The sequence below is a fragment of the Lethenteron reissneri genome, unplaced genomic scaffold (genome assembly GCF_015708825.2).
Source record: "Lethenteron reissneri isolate LAM-NWPU_2019-01 unplaced genomic scaffold, ASM1570882v1 scaffold_75, whole genome shotgun sequence".
In the NCBI taxonomy this organism is placed as follows: domain Eukaryota; kingdom Metazoa; phylum Chordata; class Hyperoartia; order Petromyzontiformes; family Petromyzontidae; genus Lethenteron; species Lethenteron reissneri.
The window spans coordinates 610-18,468 of NW_026892274.1; the positions used below are offsets into that span (position 1 = coordinate 610).

Here is a 17,859-nt window from a genome sequence, read left to right on the forward strand (position 1 = left end):
TGCTACCGCAGGTACAAATCAGTTTGTAGATTTCAGATGGGATTAAATCACGGATTAAGAAGGTACTCCACTTCGGCCAATCGTTTCCACTATCAACTCACCTACCTATAAACTGGCCCGTTTTCTGTCTGATAACTTGCTTCCATTCATGGGCAAGACTACTTCAACAGTACGTAACAGCTCACTTGGTCTCCCTAATCAAGGGCATTTCAGTCCCCAGATGATTTGCTCGTCAGCTTTGATGTAGTTTCTCTGTTGTTCAAGGTTCCTGTACCTGACACTTTAGAAATAATTGAAGATTTAGTCCAACATGGACTGAATCTTGATATACCTACTCTGGTTAGGCACTGCCTTACCAACACTTACTTCACCTGGAATGGTACTTTCTACAAACAAAATGAAGGTACCCCCATGGGTTCCCCCTTATCACCAGTGATAGCAAATGTTTTCATGGAGACATTTGAAACAGATGCCATCCAGACATCCACCCTACGTCCTTCCTTGTGGAAGAGATATGTAGATGACACTTTCGTCATTTGGCCACATCAATTCTATACACCCATCCATCAAATTCACCATGGTAGTGGAGAAGGATGGTAAGCTACCATTCCTGAATGTTTTGTTTGAGAAGAGACCTGACGGCTTGTTGGGACACTGTCTACAGGAAAGCCACCCACACATATTCCTATCTGAAACCTGATTCCCACCACCATCTGGCACAGAATAATTCCCTCATCAAAACACTACACCATAGGGCCCACTGCATTTCCGACCAACACCACCTAGCCAGTGAACTGGAACACGTACACCAGGCCCTCAAGATGAATGGGTACTCGGACCGCATTATTCGCATAGCTGTTTCTCCAACCATGAACAAACAACCCCCTGAGAAGCTAATCAAAACCATCACGTTACCATACATAGCAGGTGTTACCGAAAAGATTTCCAAAATTTTAAACAAACACAAGATCTAGGTCCGATTCAATATAGTACACAAAATCCGTCATCTAATCCCATCTGGAGTCTACAAACTGAGCTGTACATGCAGTAGCAGTTACATTGGGGAAATGAAACATGTCTCGGACCGTGTTCGCGAACACAAGGCCGATCTGAAACACGGCAGAACCAATACCTCTGCCGTGGCTGAACATTGTTATAATGCTGTGGGCTCGCATGATATTGTTTCTTCCGAGACCAAGGTACTCTGCAAACCTTCGGGCTACTATCAAAGGTTTGGTCATGAAGCCATCCAGATATATAAACATAGACATAACTTTAACCGAGAATATGGATACAAATTGAGCAATCATTGGAAGGATGTTATTAACCAGGTAAAACCTTAATTGTTCATGGTTGTTCCATCATATCTGCCGGGTACTCGTCTATTTTTCCGTGTTATTTTCCCCCCGCATCCCCAGCATTCCCAGCCTCCCACTTGCAGCCCCACCCACTTCCCACCCAGCGTCACGTCCTCTCTCCCCTTAGTGCTCACGCAGCGCCCCCTCATGCCCCCCCCCTCTCCCTCTCCCCCCTTGCTCCGCTCCTCTTTCTTACCTATATACCATCTTGCCACAGCAGCTCTCGCCCACTGCATTGGCATTGTTGCTGCATTGGCATTGTTGCTGCATTGGCACTCATGCACTGCCCATGCTCCTGGTGCTGTTGATACACTTGGGCTACGCCCATCCCCACACCCTTATAAACAGTCTGCCTTAAGAGGCTGACTCCTTTGCCTGATGACGACCGCTTGTGTTGCGATCGAAACGTCGTGATTTGTTTTATTTTATTTCTAATTACGTGACTTTACCGAACGAACCAAAGACCAATTAGTAAAGTTTGTCACGTGAACAAAAAGTGCCAATTCGTTTCTCCTTTCGCACACCGGTGTGTTGGAGACTAACCCAAAAAAACCTTTATTATGGATAATATTAGTTGTGAAAGTCTGGGTGTTAAATCCTCTACACTCCTAACCCCTAAACCTCATGACCCTATAAATCTCTAACCCTCAAAACCCCTAAACTTCGTAAACCCAAATCTCCTAAACCCCAAACATCTAAACCCCTAAACTTATAACCTTCTAAAATCCAAACCCTCCAAACCAACAAACATCTAACAATCAAAACCCATAAACTCTCTAAACTTCTTAAACACCTAATTTTCTAAACTCATAACCTTCTAAACCCTAACCCAATGAACTCCTAACCCTCTAAACCCCTCACCCTCTAAGCACCTATACCATAAAACCCTAAACCTCTGATCCCCTAAACGAAACCCCTAAAAAACCCCTAAACTCTAAAACCTATAACCTTCTAAACTTCTAACCCTCTAAACCACTAAACTTCTACATGTCGAAACCCATAAAGCCTCTAAACCTTTAAACACCTAACTATCTAAATCTCTTAACCCATAATATTCTAAACCCTAACCTTCTAAAACCCTAACCCTCTGAACCCCTAACCCTTGAAGTCCCTAAACCCCTAAAACAATAGCCATCTAAACACCTAACCCTCTAAACCCCTTACCCTTTAAAACCCTCCCTCTAAACCCTTAAACCCATCATCATCTAAACCTGTTTAACACGTAGGCTTTCGCGACCAATGTTATTCATAATCAACGTTTTTGGGTTTAGATCGCGTTTATTTATAAATGTGTCGTAACCTTCCACCACCCGACACGGCCAATCAGTAAAAAATGTGTCACGTTGACAAAGACAAATAGTTCACTGCTTTAGCCCACCGGTGTGTTGAAGCCACAACATTTACAATTTGAGTACGACGTTTCGCTGGTAATTGCAACCAGCATCATCGGGCAATTCGCCAGAATGGTGAGGCTCTGCTGTCTCCCGTTCTTATATAGAGCAGCAGCAGGGTGACGTCATCATTAACTCATCAACTCATCAGGTGCAAAGATTCAAGGGGGGAGTGATTGTAATTATATACTAGATTAGTAATCAGGCTAGTATATAATTACAATCACTGCCCCCTTGAATCTTTGCACCTGATGAGTTGATGAGTTAATGATGACGTCACCCTGCTGCTGCTCTATATAAGAACGGGAGACAGCAGAGCCTCACCATTCTGGCGAATTGCCCGATGATGCTGGTTGCAATTACCAGCGAAACGTCGTACTCAAATTGTAAATGTTGTGGCTTCAACACACCGGTGGGCTAAAGCAGTGAACTATTTGTCTTTGTCAACGTGACACATTTTTTACTGATTGGCCGTGTCGGGTGGTGGAAGGTTACGACACATTTATAAATAAACGCGATCTAAACCCAAAAACGTTGATTATGAATCATCTAAACCTGTCAACCCATAAACTCTTAGTCCAATAAATATCGAACCCTCTAAACTTCCAACCCTCTAAACCCATCACCCTTTAAACCCCTAAATCCCTATACCCCTAAACCCCTAACCCTCTTAAACCACTAACCCTCTGTGGAGTATGTTGGGTAGTGGGTATCACGCTGTGGGTGGGTGCAGGGTGAGTGTGGTGGGTGCAGGGTGAGTGTGGTGGGTGCAGGGTGAGTGTGGTGGGTGCAGGGTGAGTGTGGTGGGTGCAGGGTGAGTGTGGTGGGTGCAGGGTGAGTGTGGTGGGTGCAGGGTGAGTGTGGTGGGTGCAGGGTGAGTGTGGTGGGTGCAGGGTGAGTGTGGTGGGTGCAGGGTGAGTGTGGTGGGTGCAGGGTGAGTGTGGTGGGTGCAGGGTGAGTGTGGTGTGTGCAGGGTGAGTGTGGTGGGTGCAGGGTGAGTGTGGTGGGTGCAGGGTGAGTGTGGTGGGTGCGGGGTATCATGGACTGGGTGGGTGCAGGGTGTGGGTGGTGGGTGGAGGATATCACAGGGTGGGTGGGTGCAGGGTGTGGGTGGTGGGTGGAGGGTATTACAGGGTGGGTGGGTGCAGGGTGAGTGTTGTGAGTGTGGTGAGTGTGGTAAAAGTGATCAGGGTTCACACTGATCCACCACCTCCACCACCCCTACTGTGCAGTGGACCGGCCACCACAAAGCAGCACACGTCGGAGGAGTGAGCGGATGGCTCTCCCTATGCGGGCCAGGCTCCCTTGCTTCCTCTTCTCCTGCTGTACCACCAACTCCTCCACCAGGGTCTCCTGTACCACCAACTCCTCCACCAGCGTCTCCTTCTGTACAACCAACTCCTCCACCAGGGTCTCCTCCTGTACCACCAACTCCTCCACCAAGGTCTCCTCCTGTACCACCAACTCCTCCACCAGGGTCTCCTGTACCATCAACTCCTCCACCAAGGGCTCCTGCTGTACCACCAACTCCTCCACCAGCGTCTCCTCCTGTACCACCAACTCCTCCACCAGGGTCTCCTGTACCACCAACTCCTCCACCAAGGTCTCCTCTTGTACCACCAACTCCTCCACCAGGGTCTCCTCCTGTACCACCAACTCCTCCACCAGGGTCTCCTGTACCACCAACTCCTCCACCAGAGTCTCCTGTACCATCAACTCCTCCACCAAGGTCTCCTGCTGTACCACCAACTCCTCCACCAGGGTCTCCTCAAGTACCACCAACTCCTCCACGAGGGTCTCCTGCTGTACCACCAACTCCTCCACCAGCGTCTCCTCAAGTAACGCCAACTCCTCTACCAGAGTCTCCTCTTCCTCCAGCACCACCAGCTCCTCCACCATGGTCTCTTCCTCCACAACCTTCAACTTCTCTTTAGAGGCCTGGGCGAGCAAGGAGGTTGGGCGCTGTGCCAGCTCCACTCTGAAGAGATGCGCACGACACCGTTCCAACTTCCTGCTCCAGCAGAAATCAGTCCCCCCCCATCCCCCCCATCGTCTATGGGTGGACTAACTGTGTGCCGCAGAAGATTAACCCAGCTAATTAACAGTGCCGCAATAATGCAGCATACCTTTGCCCACCGTGAGTCTGGTTACAAAATGGGCATTAGTCTGGCGGTGTCTCAGTGGATGAAGGGCAACTTGGGAAAGATGTTGCCGCTTCATTATCTGTCCTCACCCAGAAACCAATTATGGAAAAATAAATCCGTATATAACCGAATCTACACGTTCTCTTTGGCTGGAACTCACAGCCAGAGAGGACCTGGGTTTGATTCCCATACGTGGGCCACTTTCTCTGTGTGGAATGTGGACTGTGTTCTACCAACCACCCTACCCTGCCTGCCCCCCCCCCCCCCCCCTGCATGAGTTTCCAGAATCAGAATCTTTCTTTAAACTGGATGAAGAGGAGTCTGATGAGCTATGAAGCTCTTCTTTCACAGATGTCCAGTCAAGTCACAGGGTCAGCAGGTTATAACAACAAACAAAACAAAAGGAGTCCAAAGTATACTAAAAAAATAAAGCGTATAAATACAAATGGCATAAGTAAATAAAATCCTGTCAGTTGTTCAACACTAAATGCAAGCTTGGGCAATGCAGCGAAACAGCAACAAAAACAGCCTCACACCACACCAAGATAACACAATCCTTCAATAAAATTTCACTTCCATTCCTCTGGGTTTGGCAACTGAACCCTCACAAACACGCGGTGCAACCAGTGTTGGATGGACATCTCCACCAGTGTTGTAAATTGAACCTCCAAATCACTCAATTGGGATCGCACAGCAGCAGCAGTACATTTGTTCTGTACTGCAAAAAACTTGGCAGGACCCTCCTGAAAAAAGTATTGAGACTGAGTGAGGCTATTGCTGGCTAAATAAGCGTAGAAGTAGTAGCAATAAAGATAAATAGATATTAAACACACACAGGAGCAGAGTCGTCCCCCGGGTACGGTGTACGGGGGGTGACCACCCCGGGCCCTGCGCTTTGGGGTGCCCTGCGCTTCGATGTCACGGTGTCAGACGTAATACTTCCGTTTAACACGTAGGCTATCGCTCCGGATTGGCTCACAAGTGATGACACCACATTTATCGCTCTATTTTAGACTGAAAGAGGAGGATTTCTTCGCTATTCGTAAGCCCACACCGTGTAACTTGCCCCAGGCCCGCACCCCCCTATAGACTGCCTTGACCACTGGACAAGCAGATGGTGGCTTACCGTCGCTCAGCAGCTCCAGAGCGCTTCAAACTGCCAGGAGCAGCAACGGTGGTGGTGGTGGCTTTGCTGGCCGTGGTGGTGCTGGTGGCCGCGGTCCGGAGCCAGTTATGAGCCAGCGCCTGCACTGGCGTCATACGACAATTCGGATCCCATCTGTTGAGAGATGCACGGGGGACACACGCGGCCACGTGGTGAGAGAGGCATGGTGAGAGCTTTGATGTTCCTTCCCTTCTCCCACGAGGTCCAGGAACGCACAGCAGCAGCGGAAGCCACAGTAGCAGTGGCAGTCCTCTGATGACCAGCAGCGGCTTGGACAGACCTCCCACTCCTCCATAAGAGGGCTAACTCCACAGAGGGCCAGTGGTACCGCTTATTGGCAGGTCCACTCAGCTCCACATCTTCCTGGTGATCGGTGGAGAGCGGTCGCCAATCAATTGGAGGGGGGAATCCTCGTGGGGAGGGGGTGGGAGTGGTGGGTGGTTCTTACCGCAAACAGGAGCTGATGAATTCGACAAACTCCGGGTCATCGCTTTTGAGCACCCTGTGAAGTGGGAAGCTCCCCGGAACCCTTTTCTTGCCTGGGCAGAACATCTTCCCCCGATGGTCTGCAGGAGCCATGCACAGCGGAAGAGACGAAGTCACCAACCACCACATCGCCCATCTACCCACTTACTGACCGATTCATCAACCCACTCATCCACCTACCCACCCATACACTCTTCCACCTACCCAATCGCTCACTCACCTATCCACCTACCCACTCATCTACCCACCCACTCATCCACCCACCCACCCTCTCACTGACCCGCTCACCCACCCTCTCACTGACCCACTCACTCACCCATTCGCCCAATTACCCACCAACCTACTTGCCTACTCACCCACATACCCATCCACTTGCCCACACACCCATTTACCCACCCACATACCCAAGTAATGTAAAATACAAAGACGCCCCCTCCAAAACAAAATAACAACAGCCTGAGGCCACTCCCTAAAACTGAATCCGGTCTGTCATTCACCCCACGCTTCAACTCACCAAAGAACTGTGTTCTGTCGGGTGCTCCATTCACCATGTACCTTGGAGGCATCCCCAGAATCTGCACATGGTTGACATGAAGACAAAGGTCACCCGTATGGATTCGGCACACTGTCGGGACAAGTGCTATTAGATCGAGTAGCAAAATTAGCAGCGTTTGTTGAGGGCCAGCACTGTGGCACAGAGAGACAGGAGTGGCGGCTGATTTCAGCCGCATCATCTCTACATAACAAAAAGGCTCAGTCCCTTTAACACGCACCTTTACATCATCCGCACCTAGTTTACACAACAAAGGCTCATTCCTAACAGCGTGCTTCAGCCGCACCGAACCTCACAAAAATAATATTCAGGGCCTACCTTGGCTCCTCCCACCCTCAACCAGTATATATACAAGGACTGTTTCTTGGAATTTCTCTCACTTGATACAGCTATCGTGCTGTGAATGTTCCACCTGAAGACGGAGGCTTGTGTTGCCTCCGAAACTTCGTGATTTTTATTTTATTATTTTAATTTTATTAATTTTTTCATTTTTTACCTATGTGACTTTACCGAAAAAACCTAAGAATATGAATTCTTGCAGTCACGAAAGCTTCAAATCTAGAATTGACCCAGGTACTTTACACACTCCACCAGGTACTCAGTTGAGGCTGTCTCGAACTAGAGGAGGCCCAGGACCAGTTCAGACAATCGTCACTGGTGTTGCCCATGAGCTGGAATCAAACTCGGTTTCTAGCACAGCAGGCTGACCGCTACACTACCGCTCCCCCACACAAACAAGACACACACGTGTACACGCAACATACGACGGCCGGTATTCACAGATCACCAATTGGCCACCCCCATAGCCCACGACTCCAAGGAGAGAGAGGGAGATCACGAGCGGACAGACGCCGTGTGGGAAATACCTCTATGCAGCGCGGGAGGTGATCTTCGTGGCTGTTGGACCGGAATAATTCCCTGCCCGTCGCCAACTCCGCCACCGTGCAGCCCAGCGCCCACATATCCACTCCACATGTCAAGCTATAGCCCAGCAACAGCTCCGGAGCCAAGTATTCTAGGGTGCCACCAACATTCATAGCTGTACAAAAATCACAAGGACAACAAACATATGTGCGTGTGTACACACTGTGTCTTAAACAGCATCATCATCATGCACATAAACAGTCACATTTACAGACACTCAGATACTCACACACAGACACACTCAGACAGACACTGACATATAGACACTCACACGGACGCAGCGAGACCCATGCATAAAGACAGCCATACAGACACCCACACGCAGACACTCACACACCCAGGTGAGGTCACTCACGTTGACTTTCCACGAAAAAGCTCGTGCCAAAGTCCGTGATCCTCACGGTGCCAGTCACGGTGTCTTTGACGAGAACATTTTCCTGGAGGAGGGGTAGAATGAAATCAAACTCAGAGGTTATGCCGATATCATTCAGCCAGCAGTGGATCAATCACATACCACGACACACGCTAAACAGGGGAACTAGATGAGGCATAGCCCTGTCGACAAGCGTCAGTCAAGTGCAATATTCACTGTTTTCTGACAGCTGTCACTGGGCGTTGCCCCTTTCAAATATGTCAAAATTGTAAATGTGAGTAGAGGCGTGTCACGTTCAAAGCACTCTCAGGCACCATCAAAGTGAAGGGGGGTGGCTCTATTGACAACCGATTGCCGTTGCTCCAACAGGAGAGCTGCATGGAGCTCACAGCTGGATGAGTGCCCGTTAACGAGTTAGAGACAAAAAGCCACGCACAAGAGAGTGCACGGATTCCGTGACGCTTTCCACTGCACCTTTGTCTTTGGACGTTTTTAATTTGTAGATTGGAATTCGATAACGAGCAGTTGTCAGGCCAAAATGCACATTTCGCACGTTTTGAAAAAAAATATTTTTTACTCCATTTCATGTCTCCCAGGGTTTGGGGCAATGCTGATCAACGTTGCCGGTTTTCTCTCTGGTGAGTCCCCAAGAGCGACACGACTCTACACGATAGTTTAATTCATACCAGATCATCGTCACCAGAGGTAGCATGACCCTGCCTCCTTCCAGTGAGATGGGCAGAGCTTACATATCGACCCTGTGACCAACATGGCCGGTTTTTTCTGTGGAACGAGTCCCCAATAAAGATACACCTCTGCAATCTTAATTTGTAGCTTTCGTGACTGCAGGAATTACTCTTTGGTTCTTTCGGTAAAGTCACGTATAAAGCTTGCGTACTTTGTCACCCGTCGTCCTACTCATTGACATGCAAATTTTTTCTCTAACCCCTCCCTCTCTCCGCCCCCACCTCCCTCTCTCTATTTAAGGCCTCGTCACAGAGACGTTCTCTCTCTGTGTGCCGATGTGTGTTCTCTCTCTATGTATCTTTGCGATATCTGTCTGCTTATATGTCTGTCTATAGTTTTCTGGTTAGATTTTTGTTGCTATTTCTTTTATACCTGATGATGATTGCTTGTGTTGCAATCGAAACGTCGTCGTATGCTATTATTTAATTTATTATTTTATCTTTATACGTGACTTTACCGAAAGAACCAAAGAGTGATACACCTCTGCACCAAAGTGAAAGCTGAACGCTGTGTCCACTCACAGGCTTGATGTCCGCGTGGACGATTTTCCTGGAATGTATGTGGCGCAAGAACTTGAGAATGCCCCTGGTGTAGGTTTTCACCATCGCCATGTCCAACCGTCGGAGCCCCGCATTCCTAATCACTTCATGAAGGCTCTCCCTGTGAGAGGCAGAAGCAGCAACAAAAACACGGCATCAGTACCATCCCCTACAATGCTGCACTGATTCTGATAACGATAATCATGTTCATATTGTACGTTCATGTGCACGTTTATGACCAATATTAAGAGTTATAGTTCTGTGTGGGTTGAGGTCGTCAATTTGCCCATAAACCAAATCAGTTGGCATATCTGCCCACTTGACAACTTGATTTCATTGGCTTTGTTGCCGGGTAGTGGAGGGTTATCCATTGGGAGAAGATAAAAACTCACAGGGATTTTCGCCGAGAGGCACAAGCATCACCACTGCCATGCAGCCACCCTGCTGATTGAGTGGAGGCGTGGGTTGGTGAAAGTGGCAGGGCTAATGGAGGAAAGACAAGTGGCCTCCAATGCACCCGTGGCACATGGCAGCTCCACAGGATTACAATGCATGGGTGGTGGCGTTGGCATCTCAACATTAACAGCTTTCGGTAAAGTCACGTATAAAGATAAAATAATAAATTAAATAATAGCATACGACGTTTCGATTGCAACACAAGCAATCATCATCAGGTATAAATGAAATGAAATAGCAACAAAAATCTAACCAGAAAACTATAGACAGACATATAAGCAGACAGATATCACCAAGATACATATTTCTGTCTATAGTTTTATGGTTAGATTTTTGTTGCTATTTCATTTATACCTGATGATGATTGCTTGTGTTCCAATCGAAACGTCGTATGCTATTATTTAATTTATTATTTTATCTTTATACGTGACTTTACCGAAAGAACCAAAGAGTAATTCCTGCAGTCACGAAAGCTCCAAAATTAAGAATTAACAGCTTGCCGCGGTGGCGAGATGACATCTCCCCCGCCTGGTATGGAGGAGGTCCTAGGTTTGATCCCGACCGTGATGCCTGTAGATTTGGAGATTGCATGTTCTCCCCGTGGGCATGTTAATTTTTCTGTGGGTCCACTGGTTTTCCCCTCCACATTTATAATCAAAATGCTACTTTTAGATTTAAAGCTTTCGTGACTGCAGGGATTCATCTTCTTGGTTCTTTCGGTAAAGTCACGTAGAAGGGAAGTAATAAAATAATAAAAATAAAACATAATAAAATAATTCTCACGACGTTTCGGCCACAACGCAAGCAGCCGTCCTCAGGTGAAGAACAGGGCTGTCGGGGAGACAGACTCTGTGAGTAGTTGACAGACCTGTTCTTCACCTGAGGACGGCTGCTTGCGTTGTGGCCGAAACGTCGTGAGAATTATTTTATTATGTTTTATTTTTATCATTTTATTATTTCCATTCTACGTGACTTTACCGAAAGAACCAAGAAGAAAAATGCTACTTTGTTAAGCTTTTATTTGTGGTCTGGTCGCTTCTAAAAAATAACGAAAGTTTGTTAAGTTAGTTAACCACGTTATTGGCGGAGGGGGGGGGGGGGCATGCAGTACATACTTCAACAGCTCCATGACGATACAGTAGTGTCCTCTGAAATGAAATCTGTTCAGGACTTCGATGACGTTGAAATCTTCATCACTGCCCTCGCCCTGAAGTTCCAGAGCTATCTGGAGCTCCATCTTCTGGTATGTTTTTTGCTTGGAGCTGCACAGAGGAAGACCACAAATGAAGATCCTACATTTGCCTAAGGGATATCCAGAGCCAAATTCTACTCAGAATAAAATAATTAAATATGAATTCACCAGGTCTAACAGCACCAGGAGTTCCAGTAGCACACTCGACTATCATTGGTGAGGAGCTCCCACAGAGGGAGCAGGAGCCGACGTAGGGCACCCAATAGGATTTGAAAGTGAAGAACCATTCAAATCGGATTGGTCATTTGAGAAATCTAAATGCAAACGCATGTTAACACAACGCATTCTCACTTCAATGTGCCTCTTCCATTCGGGCACACTTTTCGCATAACGCGGAATGTGCCCGTAATAACACGAATGCGCCCATTGCAACACGGAACGCTTCTCGTTATAACGTAGAACACGCCTGTTAAAGCACGAAACCCGCCCGTTATAACACGATCTGTGAGTAGTCGACAACAAACTACTTTCTTGAGCTGCAATGATACATTACTCGCAATGATAAAGTAACGTGACGGCATACCCTCAGTCATTGGTCTCGTCATCTCAAGGTGTATGAGTGCATTGTATCTCGCCAAACATTATTATTACATTATTTATGGGAAAATTATTTTCGCTCAATACTTTTTTACTGAACGCGGAACATTTATAAGGAATGTATCTACAGCATTAAATGAGGAATTACCGTAATGTGCAGGTAATCTTTCAGCAATGGGGTGTTTTACCCCAATATTAGTTTACACTGTGTGTGTGTGTATTTTAAGCTTTAGAGAGGAAAAATCTGAGAACCCAGAAGGAACTGATGCAGAACAGGGGTAGAACATGCAAACTCAATACAGGAGGGCACCCGAATCAGGAGTCGAACCCAGGCTCCCCTTCTCGCTTTGATGCACGAGTGTCACTACTGCATCGCACGGCTGCCCGTGGCAACGGACTGAACAACAACATCGGCCTCGTGACGGTGCGGCTCTGAAGTCTTACCTCGATGGTGACACCAGGATCTTGATGGCCACCAAGGTGTTCCTTTTGTGATCAAGGCACTGGATCACCTGGCCTTGACCTCCTTCTCCAATCTTCTTCAGCACCTCATAGCGATAGCGGAGGTGCTCATGCCGGAACTGCACAAAAGGTACAATCATTTAAAGTGAATATAATTAAAATCACAAAGTTTAAGAAGTGAGAATGTATATTCTTTGGGATATGCAAATTCCTTTGTCAAGGCGCTCTTCCCCCTCCAACCCAGATTAAATATACGCTGCCAAGCCTGGTGGTGTTCATTCAGACGCTGTCTTTCTGACAGACCTGTTTTTCATCTGAGGACGGCTGCTTGCGTTGTGGCCAAAACGTCGTGAGAATCATTTTGTAATGTTTTATTTTTATTATTTTATTATTTCCATTCTACGTGACTTTACCGAAAGAACCAAGAAGATCTTTCGGTAAAGTCACGTACATAGATTGAAAGAAACTAACAAAAAACTAAAAACAATCAAAGGGTTGCCGGGTGAAAATTATCATGTTAATGACAGATTAGTATGTTAATGGGATATTGCAGAGCCGCAACCGAGGGGTCGGCACGCAAAGTGGCTGTGTTAGTGTGAAAGCGCAAGTTTGAAATGGGCATAAAGCACAACTATCATCAGAAGGTGGTAGGATGGGAAGATCATAGCCAGTTATGACTTTAACTGGTTGAAAACGTCCTTCCAATGATTACTCAGTTTGTACCCATCTCGGTTTAAATTGTGTCTGTGTTGATAAAAAATGGATGGCTTCATGAAGTAATCTTTGTTGATAGCCAGTGGGCTTGCAAAGTACCTTCGTCTTGGAGAAATAAATTTCGTGTGAGCCCACCGCATTAGAACAATGATCAGCCACGGCTGAGGTATTGGTCCTAACGTGTTTCAGATCCTACCTAGTTTCGGATCTGCCTTATGTTCACGAACATAAGGCAGATCTGAAACTGTCGGGTTGGCTGCCCACCACTTGCATTAATATTGGCTGCTGACATTTTGACTATGCCCATTTCAAACCCTAATAAACAGTTTGCCTTTGGAAGCTAACCCCCCTTTTCCTTAAGTCGACCGATTTTGTTGCGATTGAAATGTTGTAGTTTTAGTTTTTTGTTATTTTCTTTGAACCTATCTACGTGACTTTACCGAAAGACCAAAAAAATATGAATTCTTGCAGTCACGAAAGCTTTAAGTCAAGATTTAAGTGAGAATGTAATTTACTAATATATTTTCTGTAATGATTACGTTTTTTTAAATCTGTCATTGTGGAATGTTCTGATGTCTGCTGGCTCAGTCACCCTTCAAAATATAGCTTCTTAGCTCAATGGGATTTACTCGCAATAAAAAAATTCTGATTCTGAAGTGCATTGGTGTGTGTGATAGCCCTGGTTGGTACTTCAGGTGCAATAACAAGAAGCCACAAACCCCGCTACCGATGGGCCCTGTGACCGCCCCCACAGCTGGTGTTTTGTTGCGAGCCTCACCAGAATGTAATTTCGTTCGTAGTCGTCGTATCCATCATTGTTGAATCCCTGAGATTTGTTGAAAAGTGCAAAGTACCACACTTCCTGCATGGCTGCGAGTTCTAGCTTCTCACGGTGGGTCAAGTGAGGGCCAAAGAGAGCCATGATTTCTGCAGACATGAGAATAACAACAACATCTGTGTGATCCCAAAGTTGAGCAATTTGTGGGAAAATATTACAGGATTGGGATGTTTTGGCCAATACCAGTTATGTATGTATGTTGAACTTCTTTTGCACCGTACGTAGGCAATGGTGCCAAATGGATACGCGGGGGAAGGAAAATTATTCTAAACATGAAAAGTTCTAAAGAAAGTAGTTTTCAATCTAGATGATTTAAAAGTGTATAGCTCCAGTGGCTTCCTAATATCGGAAATGCATCTGAAAGCGTGTGATGTGCTGAGGCCAGACCACAGATAATCATCCCCATGCAACATGGCCACCATGATGCAGTCCCCCATGCAACATGGCTACCATTAAGTCCCGCATGCCACACTGCCAACATGAAGTCCCTCATGCAACGTGGCCACCTGGATATCACTCATGCATCATGGCCACTATGAAATCTCCAATGCATCACGGCCACTGTGACATCCACCATGCAACATGGCCGCTATGAAATCTCCAATGCATCACGGCCACTGTGACATCCACCATGCATCATGGCCGCTATGAAATCTCCAATGCATCACGGCCACTGTGATATCCACCATGCAACATGGCCGCTATGAAATCTCCAATGCATCACGGTCACTGTGACATCCACCATGCAACATGATCATTGTGATGTTCCACCATTCACCATGGCCCTCTGTGATGTCCCTCATTACTGTTCTTACCTTGCGGTGATTTGCTGCAGATGGAGGCGGTGCCCTCTGAGGACAGCGCACTCCACGTGGTGCAAGATTCACCCTTACTCCTCGCCTCTCCAGCTCGGCTCATCTACACACTCAAAGACAAAGGTCCACCATGTAAACGTTAGCAAGATGTTGGGGAAAGTGCAGGAGGCGAGCACTGAGCCAGGATCTCTGAGATCCTGGGCTCCACAATCAGGAGGGTCCTGCCAAGATGTTGTGTCAGTTCTCAGCGTTGGGATATTTGGCCAATATCTGATGTCACACTTGGATTTACAATGAGACACGTGTGGATTTATAGGACACACACAGGTTAATGGCATCCTTCAAACTGTTAAGAGAAGAGGGGCTGGGCCAGGACATGCCACAGCCAGGAGGAACAACGATGGCCGATGGTCAAGAAGAATAACGGAGCTGCAGCCAAGTATCAGAGCACGTTTGAGAGGACAGCTTCCAGAAAGATGGAGCGACAAAATCGGTGCTTGGTGGATTATGCCATCACAGGATCGTGAGCGGTAACAGGAACTCAGGGAAGGAGGCCTTCATCCAGTAGTGGATAGATAAAAGTACTGTAGATTATTCACATGTAGACAGGCAGGTACACAGACAGGATCTAAGGGGAGATACTCTGATAGATGCACACACACTCAGGCAGGCAAGTAGATGTACACTCAGGTATATGGATAGGCGACAGGTCGCCACACGCAGAGTGGAGAGCACACGTCCATCCATACTTCACCACACGAGTCGAAGAGCCACACGTACCTCCATGGTAGCAACTTGCAGAGCAGGGTGCACAGAACTCACAGCGTCTCTCGCACAGTCCGGGTCTCTGCGTGCGGAGCAGGAGACGAAGGCGAGGATCACAAAGAGTCGAGGGGGCGTGAGGGCTCCCAGATCTCAACACGAGTCACAACGCGGGCTTACATCCTCACCATGAACGCACATCATCAACACAGACTCACATCATCACCACTCACAACACGAAATACAAAAACAACAACAACAACAACCGACATTCGCCACTAAGTAGGGGTGATGACACCACGGCGTCTGTACCGGGCCAGGTGCACTTTTAGTCCACGTGAAGTGTCGAAGGCTGACAAGACGTCACAGGATAGACCCAGGTTCCAAAGGTGAAGGATGCTATCCACACCGCTGATATCAGTCTTCTGCAAGTCCACTCAGCTCCACATCCTCCCATACAGCATCAGTCCATATTTTTTACAGCCCATGTTGTGCCCGTTTAGCCCCCTTTATGCAACCAAAATAAACTGCTTGGGTATGCGGTCTACAAGACCCAGTCAATGCAGCCTTGCCTGCCGGAGGAGCTTACTGGTGGGAATGTCTCCAGATCTTTCAAGCATTTGTGAGCCCCTCACACAATCCAGCCTGGTTAAACCCAGGATGGATCGTACAATCAACAACACCACCATCAACACCACCAACACCAACAATACCACCACCACCACCAACACCACCACCAACAAGACTATCACCACCATCAACACCATAACCAAAAACATCACCAACACCACCCCCATCAACATCACCTCCATCAACACCACTAACACTACCACAACCAACACCACCACCAAGACCACCAACACGACCACCAACAACACCACAATCAACAACACCACCATCAACACCACCAACACCAACAATACCACCACCATCAACACCACCAACACCACCACCAAGACCACCACCAACACAACAACCACCAACACCACAATCAACAACACCACCATCAACACCACCATCAACACCACCAACACTAACAATAAAACCACCATCAACATCACCACCACCAACACCACCACGAAGAACACCACCACCACCAACAACACCACCATCACAAACACACCAACACGACCACCATAACCACCAACAACACCACCATCACAAACAACACCACCAAGACCACCACCATCAACACCACCAACACCAACAATACCACCACCATCAACACCAACAACACCACCACCACTAACAACAAAGATAAAGATCCCCCTTATAGCTGAAATAGACTGTTGGGGCAAGTGCTGTTAGCCAGCAGCACCTATGAAGGGCAGAACGGCACACGAGGGGGTGGGTGGCCAGCACCACGCCCGGCCGTCTTTGTGTTTACACACACACAGACTCACACACACACAGACTCACACACACACAGACTCACACACACACAGACTCTCACACACACAGACTCACACACACACACAGACTCACACACACAGACTCACACACACACAGACTCACACCATTTCTCACCTTCGCCAGATGCTCCCCCGACTCTCTAACGGACAAACTGCCTGAGGGAGACACGAGGGGGCGGTACCAAGTGACCACGCCCACTATGACGTCGCAGACCTGAGCCCCTCCCACCCACCGGAGCTCCTCCCCCCACCAGAGCCCCTCCCCCCCATGCCCAACCCCTCGCCCCGCCCCTTCACCCCCCTCGCCCCGCCCCTCCCCCCGCTGCTACTTCCGCTGAGGCCGGGGCGAGTGGAGGCGGCGCTGTGCATTGTGGGTGGCGAGCGGACGGTTTGGATTCCCGCTCGCGGCCACCGTCGGCGGCTCGCTGGCTGGGCCTCCTCTAGGTCGACTCAGCCCGAACAAGGCGAGCACCTTGCACGCTGTGGACGCAGCAGCAGCAGCAGTGGCGGTGGTGGGGGGGGGGGGCAGAGGAGGCGCCTGCTGAGTTCACGGCCCTGCTGCTGCTGCTGATGAGGAGAGGCACTGCCAGATTGTGGCTGATGGGATGAGTTACATTTAGTTGTTTGTGTCTCTGGAGGGGCGGATTTGTTGTCGTGGCAGAAATGGCCTCGACTAGAGGCCGCGATGTGGAGTGTTTGGTCTACTCTTCCACGCTGGGCGTGCCCGCACTTTACCCCGATACACACGCGGGGCGTGAGCTCACTGGGCTTGCAATGCAGAGGTGCAGGTTCGAGTCCATTTCACACTCAGCCACTCGGCCACTCACTCAGTCACTCACCCACCCACTCAGCCAGCCACTCAGCCACTCACTCACCCACTCACTCACCCACTCAGCCACTTACTCACCCACAGAGGGATACAGACCATTTA

General features: G+C 48.2%; 1 protein-coding gene across 1 annotated transcript; it reads right to left on the reverse strand.

Moving 5' to 3' along the window:
* Positions 1-4,429: 4,429 nt before the first annotated feature.
* LOC133340106 (dual specificity tyrosine-phosphorylation-regulated kinase 2-like) lies at positions 4,430-17,112 on the reverse strand (the record flags this gene model as incomplete). Its single annotated transcript, XM_061548167.1, has 13 exons — positions 17,044-17,112; positions 15,535-15,601; positions 14,755-14,857; positions 13,880-14,028; positions 12,370-12,506; positions 11,252-11,398; positions 9,663-9,801; positions 8,377-8,458; positions 7,964-8,136; positions 7,059-7,119; positions 6,507-6,624; positions 6,020-6,172; positions 4,430-4,727 (listed from the first exon to the last, which is right to left on the reverse strand). Coding segments are annotated over exons 2-13 (1,566 nt in total), but the record flags the coding sequence as incomplete, so codon positions are not given.
* Positions 17,113-17,859: the final 747 nt, after the last annotated feature.